Source organism: Trichosurus vulpecula, chromosome 8, assembly GCF_011100635.1.
Source record: "Trichosurus vulpecula isolate mTriVul1 chromosome 8, mTriVul1.pri, whole genome shotgun sequence".
NCBI lineage: Eukaryota > Metazoa > Chordata > Mammalia > Diprotodontia > Phalangeridae > Trichosurus > Trichosurus vulpecula.
This window is the reverse complement of record NC_050580.1, coordinates 108,953,496-108,974,536: the sequence shown is the minus strand read 5'-3', so window position 1 is coordinate 108,974,536 and position 21,041 is coordinate 108,953,496. Positions and strand designations below refer to the sequence as shown.

Genomic DNA, 21,041 nt, shown 5'->3' with positions numbered 1-21,041 from the left:
GACCACTGTGACCTAGTTTAGCTGACTAGGGAACTAGCTCATTGTTCTTTAAAAGAGAAATGAGATATAGAAGAAATTGTGTAGGTGGGGGGAAAGTGGAGGAAGGGAGAGACCTAACACCTTCAGAATTCATTTTAAATAATATGAATAGAATTAATGAACAAAGAAATTGGAAAAATTAATTGTGTAACATAATAGCATTGCTGTTCCCTTCCATTTTGATGGAAGGGGAAAAACAATACAGAGATTGTGTGAGAAGTCACTCCTGCATACCAGCAAAAAAGGTCATTTCACTCTGCTTAGAGAAATTATTCACAATCCACTGGACGCAGCTATCCATTTGGAATAGCTCCTATAAGGTTTTAGACTCTTTTTCCTATGAAAGAGACAGATCATGTGTGAAATGAGTCTATCCTCATTCCAGTTCTTCATGGACAAGTATCCACTTCACCAGCTGCCCAATATCATCTCCTCAGGAGGGGAATGTAGCCTTGAATAGCTGGCCCTAAAGACAGAAATATAGCTCCCTTTGGAAGGGGATGAGAAGGTGGGAGCCAGGAATTGTCTTACCTGGGAACTGTGAAGTTAGCGGAGATGGGTTTTATTTCCCAAAAATGGAGAGACAATGAAGGTTGAGATTGTGAGGTTGGAAAAATATCACTATAGAATTCCCATATTTAGTTTGAAACTCATCTGGACTCAAGAAAAACTCCAAAGCTAGAGTTAACCCTTTAGTTTTCAAACCTTCCCTTATCACTCTAGTCGTGGATGGTTTCTATCCCTCCTCAAATATTCCAAATCACTTTGCCTTTGCCCACTTCATTTGTATGATAGTTAAGTATGTACATATTATGTCTTCTCACCAGAATATAAGCTCCTTATGGTCAAAAATTGCTTTATTTCTGTTTTTGTGTCATTAATGCAGAGTTCAGAACTGTGCATCTATGGTAGATGCTTAATGAGTGCTTGCTGCACTAGATGTAATTTATTATTTTCCCTAGGGGATGGTTCTGATGGGCTCAGTTTCCAAGTCACAGATTGGGATGTTTATACCCTGAAATGCAATGACTCCAGGACCTTAAATTCTACTTTGAGGAAATGATTCCCCCAATCCTCTATAAACAACTCTAGAACAGAATAAGAAGTAGAGGGGGTAAAGAATGTGTCAGATTATATTTGGAAACAGCAAGGAAGGTAACTAGTCATAAGAGACAGATGCGTTTAATGGCAAATACATTTGTCCAAAGGAATCATTTTCACTGGCCAGGAGCCCAATTAAACCTGTAAAATGGAAGTCCAGAAAATCAGATTAACGAGCCAGTCATTAGCAAAGGAAAAGACCCAGCTAATTCTGCGTTGAGCATGACGGATGAGCCTAGAGCAAATAATTGGATGACATTCATCAAACATGAAATAAAAGGTGTCACTGCAAGGAAAAGTGGTAATAATCTCTGGGATTTACAATGGCAGTGAGTTTGCTTCTAGGGGAAGGAAAAGTTCATCAAAATAGATTAGCAGTCTCTAAACTTTATTCCTTCCTAATGCCGTTGCCAGATATGCACAATAATACCAAAGATGCAGTAAATGCCTTGGCATACTTTTATATTGATGGCTAATTTCAGGAGAAAATGCAGTGACTTCTATAGGAGAACCAGTGGCAGGCTAGCCAGAGCTTGATAACAATAGAAGGTCCTTGAAATCCCTGTGCTTTGATTTTTGGTCTCTTTTCCTCACATTCACTGAACTGAGCACCGTTTCATGGTGTTTCAGGATGTGTTATTGACATGGTTTTTCCTAGAAGCCAGGAGGAGGCTTAGTGAATTTGAATGTAATGATGATAGAAGCTGATAAGGATTATTAACTATTTAGTGCCCCCTGGGATTCACCCACTTTCAGGTGGAGTCTCCAGAAGGAAGCCGGACTACTCCTTTCCCCATTGTTTGAGAGGTTACCCTGAGGGAATGGTTTTCTAGTACTCTTTCTCCTGGTAAGAAGTACTGAGCCCTTTCTGATAGGGATATTAAACTTCCATCCATAGAGATATTAAACTTTCCATCTTCCTGGCAGCCACGATGGACAGGAGCCAGTTTCAGGCATAGTGTGGAAATCTGGCCTCTTTCCAGGAATAAGAGGGAGATTTGATGGGGACCAGAGCTAGTGTTTAAATGCAATCAGCCTTTTGGCTATTGTTGTCCTGCTGTTTCCCATGAATGTGACGTGTTATCTTCTCCTGTGAATATTAATTTCCCTCTGAGTCATGACAATAGACTACAGAGTGGCCATCTGCAGGGCTGGACCACATTCCTGGGGCTCTGCAGTAAATGAAGAAGAGAGAGAAACTCCATTCTTAAAGTAGGCCTCTTCTCCCTTTTCCTTAAGAATTCATCTCTTCATTTGGAAAAAAAGATGACGAGTATCTTGGGAATCTTCTGGGGCCCTTATCCTAATTTAGTCCACAGCAACAGATAGTTCCATTGTCTTATTTTTGTATCTAATTTCAACTTTTTTTGTCGTTTGTAAATAACTTGGATTTCTGCCTTTGTTACCCTGTCTTCAAATTTTGGTGATACTTCTGTCCCAGTGTATAAATTGAGATTTCCTTGGATAAAGGCAGGTAGGTAAGAAATTTAACAGTTGTGTCAAAGGTGGATCAATCAAAATTTCTGGAGAGTGCTAGGACTACTATCCTATGGTCCTATATACCTGTAAGAGAAAGAATTTGGAGAATAGTGTGGATTTAATAATTGTGGCATGGAAGGCAGTCTGGGGGACATTGCAATTCTCTGCCCTCAGAGAGTTGGTTCAGATCCATGGATAAATACATTCTCAGTTCCCTCTGCATGTTTTCCCTCTCTGGGGTGACCCCCTAGAGAATGAGCTTTTATTTCAGTGGGGAGAAATAATGACTTAGGAAATCAGTGTATTCTGTAGGTAGGAGAATCATCAGCCAGTATTTAAATGAAAACCAACTTGACCTTGGACATAACCCTCTAGGATTGTAAAGCTCAAAAATCACAGACAGCTCCCAAGACTTGTCAAAGTCATATGAGGTCACACTATCAATCAACCAATATTTATTGAGCCATTTATTTTCCTCTTTGCCTTGGGATGGGTTTACTGGGGGAGAGAGAGATGTAAGAGATGTAGTTCTTGACCTTCCAGAGCTGCTTATAGAAATGGGAAAATAAGAGGCACACATGAAAATATAATTAATAATACAAGGTGATTTTTATTAAGTGCCAATTGAAGGGTTTCATATAAGTGTTAGAGGAACCCAAAGAAGCAAAGCTGATATTGGAATACCCCAGCATCTGCTCTCTCCTTCCTCTGAACTCCTAGAGGACATACTCTCTGTACTACCTACTGGACACTTAGTATATATTCAGAGCCTTAACTAGGGCAGGGCAGCAGCCAGGGATTTTACCCAGGGTGCTACTGTCCAAAGGCTATCTCCCTGGAGAGAGCATGCTTCTCCTTGAGGGGAGGGGAATTCAGAAAACATTGCCCCCACACCTCTTTCACTGGCCTTTCAGTTGCATCCTCATACCCTCATCTACTTTCTGACTATTATCTTCTACTATATCCCTATCAAAAAGCCTCCCTTCCTTTTCAATGATCTTTATTGGGAAGAAGCCAAATACACTGGGGTAAAGATCACCTCTGTACCCAATGAGACTTCACATTCATTTGAGCTTTCCTCTGTCGATCCCCCTCTAAATTGTTTTTACCACAAATGAAAAAAAAATGTTAACCTCTCTGGGCTTCCTCTCCCAAACCACACTGACAATGGCAGGTAGTAGCCAGCTGGCTACTACCACTCTGAAAGTTATAGGAATAACCCTATTGGCTGTTATCCTCCTAATATCATTAGCATACTAGCCCCCACTGGTCTTTCCTTTAACAATCAGCCAGTCAATTCAATTAGCTTTTTTAGAAAAGGTATTTATAGAAATTGCATAATAAGGACAATAGTTACAAAGTATTGCCCTGTAAATCTGGTGAGTCATCTCTCACAAATATACAGAGTCCATGAGGGGAAGAATGGGTATAAACTTTCAGTATAGTGGTGGGGAAGCACAAGTGTAGGGAGTACACATGTCCATAGTAACTCACAACTTCAGTACCACAGAGCTTCAATATCTTTCCTTTCTCTAGAACTTCTCATGAAGTTCACTGTAGGGTGTGGCATCAATGATAGATAAGTTTTTCCACTGCTATTCAGATGAACTGTCTCAGCTCAACAGATCCTCGATTAGGTTAGGTCAAGAAGGACACATGGCTTTAGATCTGTCTCTTCACTGCGGTTGACTACTTCCTGACTGAAATGTCAAGTTGCTTGAGCACTGGGCTACTGCTGCCAAAGCACCAAGCAGATTGCTCAGTCACTGACTCTTCATAGGTCATGATGTATCTGCTGGCTGGATCAATCTGATATACTTCCTGGACTGGCTCCTTTATGGGCAGCTACAGTCTTCAGCACCTTTAGCTTCTGGTTCAGCTTCATGTTACTGCACTCTTGTTACAGTTTTCTTTTCAGCAGAAGTGCTAGTGAGTTCTTTCCGCAAGGACAGTGACTCAACTAAGATTGGCAGTGACCTCTTCTCTTGGATTCCCTCAGATCCTGGGTTCTGCAGTTTGTCACCTCCAGGCAGTTAGGTAGGAGAGGGCCAGACTCTCCTATCTGACAATTCTGGGTTCAGAGCAAGTTCATTTAGGAAAGCACTCAGCCTTTACTTATGGTGATCAGCAGTTACTTTTCTCACTTTGCTGTTGGGTTCTTATGTGGATGAATGGTAGGGAATTCAAACTCAACAAACATTTATTAAATATCTGCCGTGCTCAGCACTGTTGATGATACAAGATAAATAATACATATTTTCTCTTTTGAGGCACTCATAGCTTTTTAAGGGAGATAATAAACATCCTCAAATGAGGGCAGTACAAACTATGGCATAATAAGGGAGCATGTCTCACAAATCTGTATCTCCCACCATGTGGGGCACATAGTAGAAGTTCAATAAAGATGAGTTTGATCGATGGGTCTATGCCATAGATGGAATAATGATTCTCCTTTACCACTGTTGGATATCTTCCCATAATTGAGCAGACAATTTGATCACAAAACTGCCTTTTTATTTTTTGTAAATAATTGCTTATTCTTTCATCTGAAAATAGCAAATGGACTCATTTTGCACAAATCAGAGTAATTTAAGTTCAGAGTAATTAGTACCCTCGAAGAATCTGCTTGGAATTGCCAGAACATATAAATAATATCATTTACAAGGATTTGCTTCTTCTAACAACAGTGTGGCCCCTCAATCAAAAGCGTAACATACATTTCAAAGACCGAAGAATGAGATGGGGTGTATGTAGGCTAGCTTGCAGACGTTCTCCCTCTGAATGACTTGATGAAGTGCTGAAAGGGCCAACAAAACCTGTTCCCCAAAATGAAGTCCCAATCCCACACCTGGTTGATTGTGAACAGTTATAACCCTTCCTAACTGTGAGAGGTTTTAAAGGTCCGGGATAGAGGAGTAGAAAGAGCATCTTTGCCTCTCGAGAGCTGTCACTCAACTTCCAGGTCCCATTTTGCATAAGTGTAAAAGGAAAGGTTAGAATAGATGGTTTATAAGTTCCCTTATAGTTCTTAAATTCTATGAATTGCTGTCTCAACAGCTTTGTCTTTGCGCAGGCTATCTCTCAAACCCTTTAGAATTCCTAGTATCTCCAAACATTTTTCAAGCATTACCTCCTACATAAGGACTTTTCTGATCCTCGTAGCTGTTAACGTTTGTCCTTAAAATTATCTCGTGCACTTACATTTAATTTCTTTTTTATGCATTATGTCCAGTAGACTTAAGAAGATGGAAGGAGGACAGGTAGTGTAAAATTAGCGTCAAAGTGCTAAAACTCAAAATTAGTCAAGGCTGGGGAGGGGGACTAAGGACGACAACAAAAAGTTTAAAGCAATATTGTGAAAATAAAAGGAGACTCAATGAAGGAATAGGACCTTGGTTTGGTATGGATGGGACAATGATAAATGACAACAGAGAAGGCAGAGCTGCTCAATTCTGATTTTGCTTGTTTTCACTGGAAGTGACAGGACTATTAGAGGGAGATGATACCCAAGATAAGAAACAAAATAGTCAGTGAATGCCTAGTTATCCTGGCCCAGATGCACTATATCCTCTGTTACTGAAAAAATTGACAAGTGTGATTACAGAGCATCTGCCAATGATATTTGAAAGACTTCAGAACGTGGAAGAGAGATTACAAGATTAGAGAGAGACAACTGACCTTATTTTCTAAAAGGGGAAGAGAACAGAGTCTATAAACTGTATCTAAGTGAGCTTTACTTCCATTCCTGGGGGTGGGGGTGGGGAGAGAAAATCTATGATGGATCATTAAAGAGATGGTAGGTAAGGAAGGGAAGGTAGAGAAAGGAAAGGAAAAGAACCAGCATGGATTCATCAAGAATGAATCACCCTAGATTAATCTCATGTCCTTTTTTGACTGGATTACTAAGCTAGTAGATGAAGGAAGTGCTCTGGACATAGTTTGCCTGGATATGAACCAAGCATTTGATAAAGTATCTCATACTCTTCTTGTGGAAAAGATGAGTAGCTACAGACTAAGTGGGACTACAGTTAGACTGATTTGAGAACTCGTTGGATGGTCAGACTCAAAGAGATGTTAGAGGCTCAACATCAATGTGATGGAAGAACTCCTGGGATGCCCTGGGGATGTGTGCTTGGAACTGTGCTGTTTCACATTTTTATCAATGATTTAGATGAGGCATACATGGCATACTTGTCAAATTTGCAGCCGATACAAAGCTAGTAAGGATAACTAATGCACCAGACAAAAGAATTGTGATCAAAAAAGATCTTGACAGGCTCAGAGCACTGAGTTGAATCTAACAAGGTGAAATTAAATAGAAATCAATGTAAACTCTTGGTGCAAAAAATAAACTCTGTAAGTATAATATGGGGGAGATGTGGCTTGATGGCAATTTGTCTTGAAAAAGATCTGAGAATTTTAGTAGACTGCAAGCTATTATATATCAACAGTATGATGTGATAGCCAAAAAAATATCTAATGTAATCTTGGGCTGTATTAAGAAAGCAAAATTTCTAGGAATAGGAAGGTCAAAGTCCCACAATACTGTACTATAGGCAGTTATTTATATTTATCTCTTCCACATCATGGGGGTTAGGGGCATGGTACCCCAATGATCTGGAAAATTCACATAAAATTATTTGATCCTCCCCTTGTACCAGAGAAAAAATCTGAATTATTATGGTATTAAAAGCTAAAATATATTGATATTATGTAATACCATACACATATTTTATGCATTTCTGAGTTTCTAAACTTTTTCTACATCACCTACTACCCTTTGGATGTCATTCGTGGCTTCCACAAAACTCCCCCTAAATTCCTGTTTGACATTTTTATGCCAAACTGAGATATATTGAAACTGCGATGGGGAAAGTCGCAATGTGGAAGGGGTAACTGTAGAACATTGGCTTCTGGTTACTGCAGGTTCAGAAACAAAACTTTGATAAGCTAGAGGGTGTTCAAAGTGATCAACTAGGATGACTGAGGGGCCTCCAGCCTCTGTCATATGTGAACCAGCGTAAGGAATTGGGCAGGTTTAGCCCCAAGAAGGCAGGACTAACAGAGAAGGGGAAGGAGGATGATAGCTGTCTTCCAGTATTTGAAGAGATATAATGTATAGGAGGGACAAGATCAGTTCTTGTCACAGAACAAATCTGTTCACCCAAGAACAATGGGTGGAAGGTCCAAATTAATCTGGCCTCAGGAAAATCTTCCTAAGAATCAGAACTGTTCAAAAGTGGGAGGAGCCATGTAGCTAGTTTCTTCTTCTTGGAGGTCCTCAAGCAGAGACCTGATGACTACTTGTTTGATGTGTTATTATACTGGAGAATCCTTGTATCCATGGTTTAGACTAGATGGTCCCTTCCCATTCTTAAATTCTGTGATGCTGGGTATATTTTATCTATACTTGCAGATGAATATGTTGTTTCCCCCAGCAGAATATAGGCTCTCTGAGAGCAACGATCACTTTGTGTTTTTGTATTCCTTCATACCTAGCATGGTGCCCAGGAAGCACTTAATAAATATTAAATAGTGATTGAATGTCTTATCTTACTTTCTCTTCTAGGTGACTTCTGGTGGAAGAGCCAGCTACTATGTGTCTTACAGAAGAGAACCCTTTGCCCAGATCAAACTGCCCAAGTATTCCCTGCCAAAGGTGAGTTGCCTCTTTCTCTCAAAAAAACAAAACAGCTTCTATGAAACTATCTTTTTAAGCTGTTGGAAATTTTGTCCCATGGTGATAATCTAAGGCAGAATTTATTTTGGTTGCTTGACTTTCTCTGTTTAGGTCCTTTGTTTTCACCTTTCAGAATCCACAGGCAGTCAGAAGCCTTTAATTTTCCTTGATGGCCCCTTGGACACAAATACTAACTGGTTAGATTTTCCTGGGGAGGTAGCTCATCTTTGTGGGAAGTACACCGTCTATGAAGTCATCACTTAAGGCCCCTATTTCAACATTGAATATGAACATTATGGAATTTGCTTAACCTTTCTAGACCTTAATTTTCCAACATGAAGATGGGATATTCTGGGGATGGAGGCATTAGATTGTCTATGTGAAATTGCTCTGAGCTCTTGAAAGGAAAGTCATTGGATTTAAATTTAAAAACTCTTTTAACAATCGGTTCTCGTGTATCTCGTCTGTGGCTAATCTACAGCTTCTTTCCCAACCCATGCTGAGTCCTAGACAGCCAGAGTTGATGTTTAGTTGAGAGTGTCAGATAATGAGGCAGAAAACTGGGAGTACATATGTTTAAGTTTGTGGAGATGGGTTTCAGTTTTCCTGGCTTCATTTCAAAGCTATTGTAAATGTGTTTTGGATTATCCTTTCCTTTGTCAGTGTGGGCAATTGAAATTTGTCTGCCTTGCCAATACTGGAATACTAATGTTGTAGCGTGTTTTCGCCCTTTTTGGGTGGTATAATTGTACATTTTTCCTGTCTCTCCTTTCAGAATCACAGAACTGTAGAGTGAGAAGGGATCTCAGTGGATCCCTAGTCCAGTCCCCACTACAACATGCCCAACAGCTGGTTGTCCAGCCTCGGCTTGAAGCCCTCCAATGAGAGGAACCCTTAACTTTCTGAGGCACCTCATTCCACTTTGAGATAGATCTACTTATCAGGAAGTTTTGCTTACCATATGCCTAAATGTAGCCCTTTGAAACTACCATTCCTTACTCCCAGTTCTGTTGTTTTGGGCCAAGTGGAATGAATCTAATTCTTTTTCCAGGTGAAGGCTTTTCAAGTTTTTGCAGACAAAAATCACATCTGCACTGTCTTTTCTTTGAGCCTGATCATACCTAGGTCTTTAACCTCATATGACACGGAGTACAAGTCCCTTTACCATTCTGGTTGCCTTAGTTTATGTGGCACCCATAACTAAGCATAATATTTTAGATATGGTCTGACAAGGGTAGATTACACGGAGAGTAACTTTCTTACTCTTGGCACTTGGTTCTTTCTTAATGCAAGCCCAAGTTTGCATTAGCTTTCATGCTCACCATATTCTGCTATTGACTCATACTGAGTTTGCAGCCTCCTGATCTTTCTTCAGACAGAGTGCTGTCTAACCATGCCTCCTTTTTCTTGTTTGTAAGAAATAAAATTTTTAAACTGAAGTGTAAGTATAAAGTATAATGTATTCCCATTAAATTTTATCTCATTAGATTCAGCCCAGTCATCCAGCCTATCAAAATCTTTTTGGAACCCGTAGTTAGTTCAGTTGTGTCCAACCTGTTGTGACCCCATGCACCTTCCCCTTCTATCCGCCACTTTCTCTTGAAATCTAAGTTCATGTTCGTTGTTTCCATGACATTATCAATTCATTTCATCCTCGGTCGTCCCCTTTTCCTTTTGCCTTCCATTTTTCCCAACTTTAGGGTCTTTTCCAATGAATCTCGTCATCTCGTTATGTGGTCAAAATATTGAAGCTTCAGCTTCAGTATTTGACCCGCCAGTGAATAGACTGAATTAATTTCTTTATGTATCTAATGATTTGATCTCCTTGCTGTCCAAGGGCCTTTCAAAAGGCTTCTGCAGCACCACAGTATCGATTCTGCAGTGCTCAGCTTTCCTTATAGTCCAACTCTCAACCGTATATTGCCATTGGAAAAACCATAGCTCTGATTATGTGGACCTTTGTAAGCAAGATGATGTCTCTGCTTTTTAGTATGCTGTCCAGATTTGCCATGGCTTTCCTTCCAAGAAGCCTGTCATACATTGTATTAGATGTCCTTCCCAACTGTATGTTATCTTCAGTTTGATACACATACCATCTATGCTTTTGTCCAAGTCATTGATAAGATGTTAATGATCACAAAGCTAAGCAGAGACCCCTGGGGCGTGCCACTAGAGAATTCCTGCCAGACTGATACTAGGCACTCTTTGAGTCTGGCCATTTGACTAGTTTTGAATCCATTTAATTCTGTTATCATCTAGTCCACATCTCTCCCTGTTTTACACAAGAACAGCATAATGTCACTTATCCAATGTTTTGCAAAAATCTAGGCCAACTATACAAGTTTAGTAACCCAGTCAAAAATGGAAACAACATTAGTCTGGCAAGACCTATTCTTGATGGAGCCATGATGCCCCTTTGTGTTCACTGCTTCCTTTTCCAGAGGTTCATTTAATATATTTAAACTTATAGTGTTCGAATAAACATTAGCATCTAAGAAGAGACAGATCTCAGCATAAAGTACAGTATTATGGAAAGGGCACTTGAGTGTCTAGGATCTTGGTTTCTAGTTTCAGCTCACTTTGTGACCTTGGGGCAAATCATTTAACCTTTCTGTTCCAAAATTAGGGGTTGGACTAGATGAACTCTAATATGCATTCCAACTCTAATGGTCTATGCCTCTGTGATTCTGTAACATAATAATGAGCACAAACTGCATTTAATCTCATCACCAATGGAATATTGAAGTCCAAGGTACTATCTGGACACACCTGAAACCAACCTAGGGTTGGCTTGGGGTGTGACTCACAAATTGGAGAGTGAGAATAATGCTCACTAGAGTTGAACATCCTGGGTTCCTGCTTCTGCCAGTGATGTTTAGTACCTTAGATAAGTTATTCCTACTGTCTAGGCTTTGATATCTTCATTTGTAGAATGAGAGAGCTGAACTAAATGATTTTCAAGATACTTTGAAACTCCAAAATTTTGCAATTTTATTAACCAAGAGAAAAAAATTCAGCAGGATCCTAGATTTATGGTTAAAAAGAACCTTTAGACTATTGAGTCTAACCCCTTTATTCTACAAATGAGAAAATTGGGACACCAAGAGGTTAAGTGTCCTGTCCAGAATCATACAGCTAGTTAGTGTCTGAGGCAGGATTTTAACTCAGGTCTTCCTGATTTCAAGTCTAGTATGTTCTCTACTTATTGCAACAGCCAAAAATGTCCTATATAGGAGAAATAAGGAGAAACAAAAATGGGCCTACTATGTTTCTTTAAACTAAAACATTATGTTAGCATGGGGTGAGGGGGGTGGAGTGGATTTGAAATTTGATTTTAACCTTATTTGTTTACTTGTAATGGAGAACAAATTCATTCCTTGCCTGGACCTGGGCTCTGGGTTGAGGTGAGGGGGAACAGTGGCGGAGAGGGAAGATACAAATGATGTTCCAGAATTGATCACAACATTGGGCTGGTCCATTAAGGACCAGCAACCCTCTGGCAATTTATTCTCTAGCAGCACTGTCTGCTAGGCCCATTTTCAGAGCTACATCAAAAGCTGCCTCTCATTAACATGATGGCTGCTGGGAAAATCACCGTCTGCTTATTGATCCCCTTTATTAGCCTGTGTTATCACAGGCAATCATCCCCAGGACAGGTAGTTGTCCGGCTGGCTCATTCTATTGCTTAGAAAGGGATATGGCTTTGCATCAAGTTGTCATTGTAAGGGCCCGGTGTGATCTTTCTTTCTTTCTTTCTTTCTTTTTAAATAGGAAGACAACACAACATAAAAGCATCACTATTTGACTACACTTAGAATCCTTTTCCGTATGCCCCAAACAGGGTAAACTTAATTATTGGAACAGAGAAAAGGCATTGGACCAAGGATCTAGAGACCTGGCTTCTAGACTTGGCTCTGCTGTAAATTCACTACGTGGCCCTTGGCAGGTCACCTCACATCCTTGGGCCTCATTTTCTTTCTGGATGAATTGAGAGCATTGAATCAGTTGATGCCTAAACTCCCTTCTGGCTTTAATTTGCTTTGATTCCATGATTCTGTGATCTCAGCTGAATCTGCCTTCTGGGGGTGGGGGTGGTGCTTAAGCTTTGGGGTATCTTTGTACTGACTTGAAATGAACATCACAACACTAACTAAAAACTACTGGTACCCTAGAGGGAGGGAAGCATCAGTGATGGGCTGAACTCAACACAGAGTGCAGGCAGACACCAGCCCAGGGCGTTGTTTGCACATTCTACCCGCAATGGCCAAACAAACCTTATGCCTGAGGGAAGAATAGGAAACCTATCCAAGGAAAGAGCATACCCAGGAAAGCAACAACAATAACTTGAATCAATACATCACCTTTCTTTCAAGCAGTTCAAATAAAGCTCATGTCTCAGCTTGGCCTTGAGCATGGCCTAGGTCTCAGCATGACCTAAGGCCTTCATCGGATTTTCCTGTGTCCTCCTGTGTGTTCGAGGCAATTGATTTATTGAATAAAACGTGAAAATAAAATAAAAACTCCCTGGGAGTTTTTATTTTATTTTTTTCTCTGTTTATTTAGAGGTTTTTTTGTCTCTAAAAAAAGAACTGAATACTTTTATGCAAAATGGATGTGGTTTTTAAATAATTGTGACAAATGGCAGGAAGAGTTAAGGAATGCTGCATTCATAGAATTCCATGAATATACAAAATATATCAACATTTGGGGTTGTACATAATAAAGGAATACCTTAAATACATTTTCAAAATACTGTTGTAACCAAGATAACACACCTTATGAGGTCATAAGAATGTAATTTAGAAAAAAAATTCACACAGAACTACCCATTGTCTTAAAAATCACTGAGCAAGACAAAAGCAATATTCATCTTAATAAACTGATTTTATGCTATGGTGTTTAAAAAGTTCAAGTGACATAGTTTCTGTGTAATTTAATCATTTTATGAATAATTCTGCAGGTGTATTAAAAAAGGAGGTCATTGACCTTCTCCAGTGCCAAAGACCCCTCATGGTTGTGGGCTCACAGTTTATATGCTTTTGGAAGAGTAGATATTCCTGAGGGTAGCAATCAACTCCGATTGGTTAATAATTAGTGAGAAAATAAATATTAAGATGAGAGGCTGCTGGGCTATACTCCAATGAGGTTCTTGAGGCTATGTGCCTTGGATCACGCAAATCAATTTCCGTATCACCTATCTGACAAAAGGGAGGATCCACACTTTTCCAGACCTGCCTGAGCAAACACAATGAGCAGGAATACACCCATTTGCCTAAACTTAGAATTTCTTTTACTGTCTTTGATTAGATCTCAGTCATACTGGCTGGGTAAATCTTTGAAAAAGATTTCTCGACCTGGTTAATTTCTGGATAAGGAAGTAGAAGAGGGGAAAAAATCTTGGTCCTAATTCAATAATTAGTTTTTACTATTAGAGTGAAATAATCCTTTCCTTCAATGCACACTTCTTTACAATATCTTTTCTTAGATCAACCCCACAGTAAAAGTTAAGACTCTTTCTTTTTTTGTAACAAATGCATGGTAAATCTAGATCACTTTTCCCCTCCTGGATTTTACTTGGGAGTAGCCTTTTATGTAAAAGTGGGCAGGTTTGGCACTTTTATGCTAATGTCACCAATGTTATTATTTCTTGTGATCACAGGATGGTTCATATTCGTTACAATGGATCCTGTATAGGCTGGAGCTTCTGCTAAACCAGACTCAGATTTCTCCAGTTTATTTTGCACATCAATTTGAGTCGCAATTTCATTCATGTTGGTCTCCAAAAACGTTACCCCCATCACCATTTCTGCCAGGGTATTGCGGACCTTATCTACATGGAAAATTAAATCCAGTTCACAGATGTTTTCAAAATGCTGTCGAGAATCTCCATGAATACTTGTCTAAAATGCCAAGTTCACTTTCTGAAGAATCCACAAAGAAGACAAAATAGAATGTGGCATAATGTCTTTAAATCAGTTTGCTGTCAGAGCCACCTATTAGTAAGCCTCCTTCTAGGAAATTACACATATTTTCATCTCATTTAGACACCAAATGGAAAGTTTCCCTGATGATTTGTTGCTGCATATCTTCACTATGCTAAGTGGCACAGTGGATAGAGTGCTGGGGCTAGAGTCATGAAGAGTCCTTTTCCAGAGTTCAAATCTGGCCTCAGACACTTGCTAGCTGTGTGACCCTAATGCAACAGTAAGGTAATTATAACAAGGTAGATGATAATTGTCAAAATGCCCATGTAGTTCTGCATCACAAAGTATGCGAGACTCCCCACATAGAAGGTAAAAGAAGTAAACCATTTATTCAAACACGAGAGAACCATGTCCCATAACCAAATGCTCAACTCCCACAGCCAGTCAGTTCACTTCATCATAACAGCAAGGAACCCAAAACATTCAATATAGAATATGACAACATGGAACTTCACCATCCCAAAACCTCTCTGACCCCAAAACTGGGGTCTTCCCAAAACAAACTCACAGTACAGCTAAGTCAGCCTGTTCAGTTCTAACAATCACAAGGGTGGCGGCTATTTGCAGCCATTAGCAGCCATAACATCTTTCTCTCTCTCAGCATTTCCTGTGACATAGCTTCCTTTTCCTGTCAGGAAGTTCCTCCCACCATGTAACTTAGGCTGCCTCTGATGTAAGCAGGTCACATGGCCTATTAATGGGTGGGAAAGATCTTCAAATCTAATTACTACTACACCTAGGCAAGGAGGTGTGGTTTTAGGCCTGAAAAATCAGTAAGTCAACTAATGGTCAGGGAAAACTGGAAATATCCAGGCTGCCTCTGTCAATGTCTTGTTAGGCAAGATAAACATAAGGGCGTATTACATATATCTAGGTCTAGGATACATATGATAGGTCAGTAAGTAGTAAATATCATTATGACCTAGTACACAGCCAGTTTAGCATGTACACAACTAGGTTCAAACTAATAAATTCCATAGGTGCAGCTGGCTACTGTGTCAGGAAGAGAGATAAGCATTTTACTAGGGCATGCTTTCCTGTTTTGCTAGAGAGAAACTGATAGGGACAGTGTTTTGATGCTAGGGAGAATTGTGATTTTGGATCTGAGGTCCAAGCACAGGCACCCAGGCACCCCATCAATCATAATCCATCTCTGGCTACTCATACTTTGCTGCTCGTTCTTTCCCATTAGGAATGAAAAAAAATGTGTAAGGATTAGGACCTTACCCACTTATCATTCTTGAGATACAGATTGTGCTACAACAGTGAGGGGAAAGAGATGGTGGAAATTTGCCTGCCTAGCTTCTGTGGATGCCTGGGTCAGGTTAGGTTATATCTGCCTTGAGGAGTGCAGCCTTTGAATACCAGCTATAGAAAGTGAACTAGAGAAAGGGGATGATACAGTTGTATTGGAGATAAGGCCAGGATTGGCTAAGAGGGTGAAGATGGAATATGACCTCTAGCTGATCAGTTGATCACCTGTCCCTTTCAAACAAGTCTCTACCTCCTTAGAGTGATTTCACAGTCCCGACTTTGGAGAACAATAGGAAAACATTGGGCTAAATCTTATTTAACAAGGAAAAATATAAAGTCTTATGCTTGATTTAAAAAATTTGCTTTCACAAATGTAAGATGAGGAGACATGTTTATGTACAAGGTCTTAATGGATTTCAAGGTTAATATAAAACAGGAGTATAATGTTGAAGCCAAAATTTCTCTTGTGATTCCAGGCTGCATTAAGAAAGGATATTCTTCCAAGAATAAGTCCCACTACCCTCTATCCTTATCAGATCTGGTCAGGAGAATGTATTCAGTACTGTATTCCATTCCCTGTACCACAGTTTAGGCAAGATGTTGATATGCTGATGGGATTTGAGAGGAGGGCAAATAGGCATCTATATGGCAGAGTGGATAGAGTGTTAGAGCAAGAGTCAAGAAGATCTGAGTTTGAATTCTGCCTCAGACACTTACTAGCTGTGTGACTCTGGGTGAGTCACTTAACCCTTCTCAGCTTTAGCTGTCTTATCTGTAAAACAGGGAATAATAACAGTACTTATAGAATTGTTCTAAGGCTCAAATAAAATAATGCTTGTAAAGTGTTTTATAAACCGCACTACATAAATGTTACTTATTTAGTATATTAGCTATTTTTATTGAAAATATGCAAAAGGCTTAAAGGAATTGAGGATATTCAATCTGTAGAAGTAAAGATTTTGAGGAGACATGATAGACACCTTCAAGTATTTGAAGAATTGTTATATGGAAAAGGGATTAAATTCAGTTCTGTTTGGTCCTGGAAAGTAGAACTAAGAGTCCTAAGTTGAAGTGTGAAGGAAATCTGGTTTAATGTCAAGAAAAATCTTCCAAACAGATCTTTCTAGTAGAGTAATAAAGTGGCTCTGGAGGGAATGGGTTCTCCCTTATTAAGAGTCTTCAAGCCAAGACTGGATAGCCACTGATAATCACATAAAGCTCTTTTAAGGGATTTAAAGAGATTCTTGTTTGTGGATGGATGAGACTAGATGGCTACTGAGATTCCAAATATAAAATTTGCGATTCTGTTATCCCATGTGTAGCATGCTATGTGGGACATGGAGGGCATTTTATAATCCAAATTATAAATGGTTAGGAAGTACAGAAAGGTGAATTGAAGAAAACAGTATAACCAGGGGTTCTTCTTTTTTTTTAATTAAATATTTTTATAATGTATTTCAATAAAACTAGTTTCCTTTACAATCCTACGGACTTTATTCACTCAAAAAAATAATTTTGAGAAGGCGTCCATCAACTTCACCAGACTGCCCAAAGGGTCCATGACACAATAAAATTTAAGAACTCTTAGATAGTTCATGATAATACTGTATCATAAACATGAATATTGTTTAACATAAAATAATTAATTTCTAAACCAATGTATGGTGTATTGGTATGGTGAAGGGATCCTACATCATTGAGTCTTTAGTTTAAAAACAGCAGTAGCCACAGCAACTACAATAACCACCAACACCACCAGTGTTAGGTAGGGTGCTCATTACTTGCTGGTAAGACCTTGAAATTCACAGAGGAAAAAATTATTTTCAACTTTTAACCTAATAAAACCATTATGTCATGCCTCAACATTAAAAATGTTGACTTAATGGGTCCAAATTTATGTTTTAAAATAGTATTTTTCCACTTGGTATGTCTGTTCACCCACAAATGAATTTCTCCTAGGAAATTCTCAAAGCTAGTAGATAATTTTTTGTTTATGAGGAACCAGTCATATGATTTGGAGATAGATTCATCCAACTCATGAAATCTGTCCTTTTTCCTAATCCTACTAGACAAGCCTCAGCCAAGGCCACCTTCTCCTACTGCGAAGGTATTGTATCTGGCATGGCAAGTTCTTTCAAATAATTGTTGATTGATTCCCCTTTCTGTCCTTCTCACTTATCCAGTGAACTCACTAGTATCTTTGGCCCTTGGATTCCTTTGGCTGGTCAGTATATTCTCTTGGGAATCTTGATGGCATTAGAAAAGGTTGGGAGAGACATTGGAATAGGGCAGCAGGCTTTCTTGGATTCTCTTAACCAATGAAACTAGTCAAAATTCATGTAGCACCATTAATTTATATTCATATGTATCACTTGTAGAAGACCTCAATTTAGTTCATGCTTTCTTTCCCCCTCCTCTTTTTGGTCTGAAATAACTTAGCTCGTTCATTTTTATGACCATGCCATATGAGAAAACCCAGGCACTTGTATTTTAAACAAACTGAGTGAATTTACTTCTACTTTCTCCTTTTTGTTTTGTTTTGTTTCTGTTCTTCCCCTTCCATTGGGTCCTGGGGTATGCACTGCACATCAACACAGCAATTTCATCCCATGTTCTTTTGGAAGCAGCATCATTAGAATTGCAACACATTTTTAGAAAATCCGGACTTTTGAAAAATGTCTTAGGTGGGAGAGAGAATGAGAAATCTGTCAAAGTGACTATGAAAGTTCAAATCTACCAAGTAAGACTTCTTCAGAGATATTTTCAAAATAATATTTTCTTGGATTGAGTTGAATTGAACTGATTTCTAGTACATTACTTTCTCATTCCTCATATCCATTCAATTGCCAAGTCTTGTTGATTCTACTTACATGACATTTCTCACAAGTATTTCCACCTCTCCATTCATATGGCTACCCTCTGTATTCAAGGTCTTATCTTCTCTTGGCTACACTATAGCAATATTCTCCTACTTGGTGTCCCTGCTTCTTCTTTCCAATCCATTCTCCACACCAAAATGATATTCTGAAAGAACAGGGATGGATGTATGGATGTATGGATGAAAAAGTTCCTGTTTGTAAGGAGCTTACATTCTAATGAGAGAAACTACACACACACACACACACACACACACACACACACACACACACACGTGTTTTGACCTGCAAGTAAGATTGAAAGTTAGGATATATCAGCAAAGTAGAAGGTGATGCCTCTTCTTTCAGGTCATTTCCACTGATAAAATAACATGAGGTTTTGATGTTGAACCATTTTATAGTGCCAAATTGTAACAGCAATGCTACTTGCTCCTACTATGGCTGTGTAAGACCAATAACACCAGCACACAGGAGGGCTGCTAGCACAAGTTCTTTGATATGCTTTTCTAATGAAAGCAACTTTAAGGGGTTTACAATCTCACTTTAATCAAACATACATATATCATTCACTTAGTTCAGGGGGAAAAGTCAGCTCCCTGAACTTCAGAGAAAACACAAACAGACATTACAAACAGAAATTATAAAAACAGAGTAAAATAACCCAAATCAGCAGACAAACTTCTAGCCATCTGTCCAAGACATTGCATACAGTTACCAGAGAGAGAAGCACCGACATCTGGGTTTTTCAAAGCAGGCGGGCTCCAACAGCTACCCAGAGTTTCATCTGGTCAAATCACATGACAATCTTCCAGTGCATGAGCCCCAAGCACAATGAGGAACCTCAGAGTTCTTCATGTATTGTCTTTATACTTGTTCATTCTTTCCATAAAAGGTGTGTATGTTTACTGGAGAATGTGTCCTAGGTTTTTAGAGAAATACTCTAATGTAAATTTTCTTGCTATGCTGCTTCAGTAAATGCTTTTGCACTAGACTAATTGTCTTCTCTGGACAAGTACTTGAATGCACACATTGGTGGGGGCTAATGAGCTACAGCATTAGAAATCTGCCAAATAATTTGAATTGAGAGTAGTCGTCTTTTAGGGAATCTAATTTGTATATGCAGTTTCGGAGAATAGCCAAGAGGGGTGCTACATATTAAAAGTAAATGCAAAGTGATTTTAGGGTGGGAGCAAGAACTAGCAACTGGACAAATTTAGCCTGATCTAGATGGTAGCACATGAACCATTAAAGGGAGTAAGGGCTTCCACTAAGTGGATACCCTCTTGTATGTGACTCAAAGCTAGAGTCTCTCTCATGGGTGGTGATAATGGTTTAAGGTAGTCACAGAACCTATAATCTTCCTGATTCATAGAGCCAGTCCCTGAGAAGCATTGAAAAGATAAGAATTTATTATTTGTCCCATTTAATTTTGCTTTGTTTTGTAACTCCCACAACTTTTCTACTATTGTTCAACCTCCAAATTCTAATTCTCTCCACTTCAGACAGTCAGCGTGATGTCATAGAAATAACATTAAGCCTGATATTAGGATATCTGGTCTTGGTTCACAGTTCTCTGAGAACTAGCTGCGTGATATGGGCAAATTACTTATTCTCTCTGAGCTTCAATCTTCTCATCTGTAAAATGGGACTAAAATGGTACCTACCCGACAATGGCATATTGTAAAGGATGAATAGAATAATGGATGCAAAAGCATTTGGGAAGCAGTAAAGCCCTATTTGGATGTCAGCTATTATTGCTATTCTCCTCTCCTACCTCATCCTAAGATGTGTTTGCTTCTGACATGTCTTTGAAGCAATGCCTGGAAAGTCTGAACTACAGGGTATTTTAAAGAAATGTAGCTTTATTAATAGTTGCGCATTTTTCAGTTGCTTCATTTTTATGATGTGTCTGTCTTCTCCTTGCTCATGTCTACATGTCCTGCTGGAATTGTAAGCTTCCCTCATGCATGGCCTCTTAATCTAGGGTCCATGAACTTCTTTCAAAAATATATTTTGATAATTATTTCAGTATAGTCAGCTTCCTTTGTCATCTTATGTATTTATGTTATGAAGTTATAAATCTTCTATTGAGAAGGGGTTCATAGATTTTACCAGACTGCTAGAGAGATTCATGACAAACAAAAGGGTTAAGAACCCCTGTTCTAAGAGGTTTACCCTCAGTTGTACCTAACACAGTGCTATCATAACTATGTTTAATAAAAAAGGTAAATCTATTTGCATGTGTGTGTTTTAATGGTGATGATTGGGATGGGCAAAGGAAAGAGTACCATCTTTACTGCACATGGTTCCCCTTCCTAAAGCTGTCTTTGTGTTAGTGGTAACATTAACATTCAGGTATAAAAAAGGGATATGTATGAATCCTGCAAAGCTCTAGAAAATGACAACCACCAAAGCCCCTGTCACCCATCCTATAGTCATTAAGAAAGGGAAAGGAATCATGACATTCATAATTTATTGTCTCACTCTAACACGAAATTGTTTAACATCACCTATAACTCATGCTCCTTATGAACTGTTTCCTAAGGCAGGGTAATTACTTGGAGTCCTGGTGGGCAGGAGAATGGATATGGAACACTGCAGGGTAACAGGTCTTCCATCTTCTTTCAA

At 39.1% G+C, this 21,041-nt stretch overlaps 1 protein-coding gene and 1 pseudogene across 1 annotated transcript in view; one reads left to right on the top strand and one right to left on the bottom strand.

Annotated features, from left to right (window-relative positions):
• Positions 1-21,041, top strand: part of SORCS3 (sortilin related VPS10 domain containing receptor 3) — a 677,345-nt gene that overhangs the window by 533,117 nt on the left and 123,187 nt on the right. The window contains exon 8 of the mRNA XM_036737057.1: positions 8,189-8,278. Within this exon, the coding sequence (XP_036592952.1) occupies positions 8,189-8,278 (90 nt within the window). The remainder of the gene's footprint in view (positions 1-8,188; positions 8,279-21,041) is intronic.
• Positions 13,888-21,031, bottom strand: LOC118828362 (annotated as a pseudogene).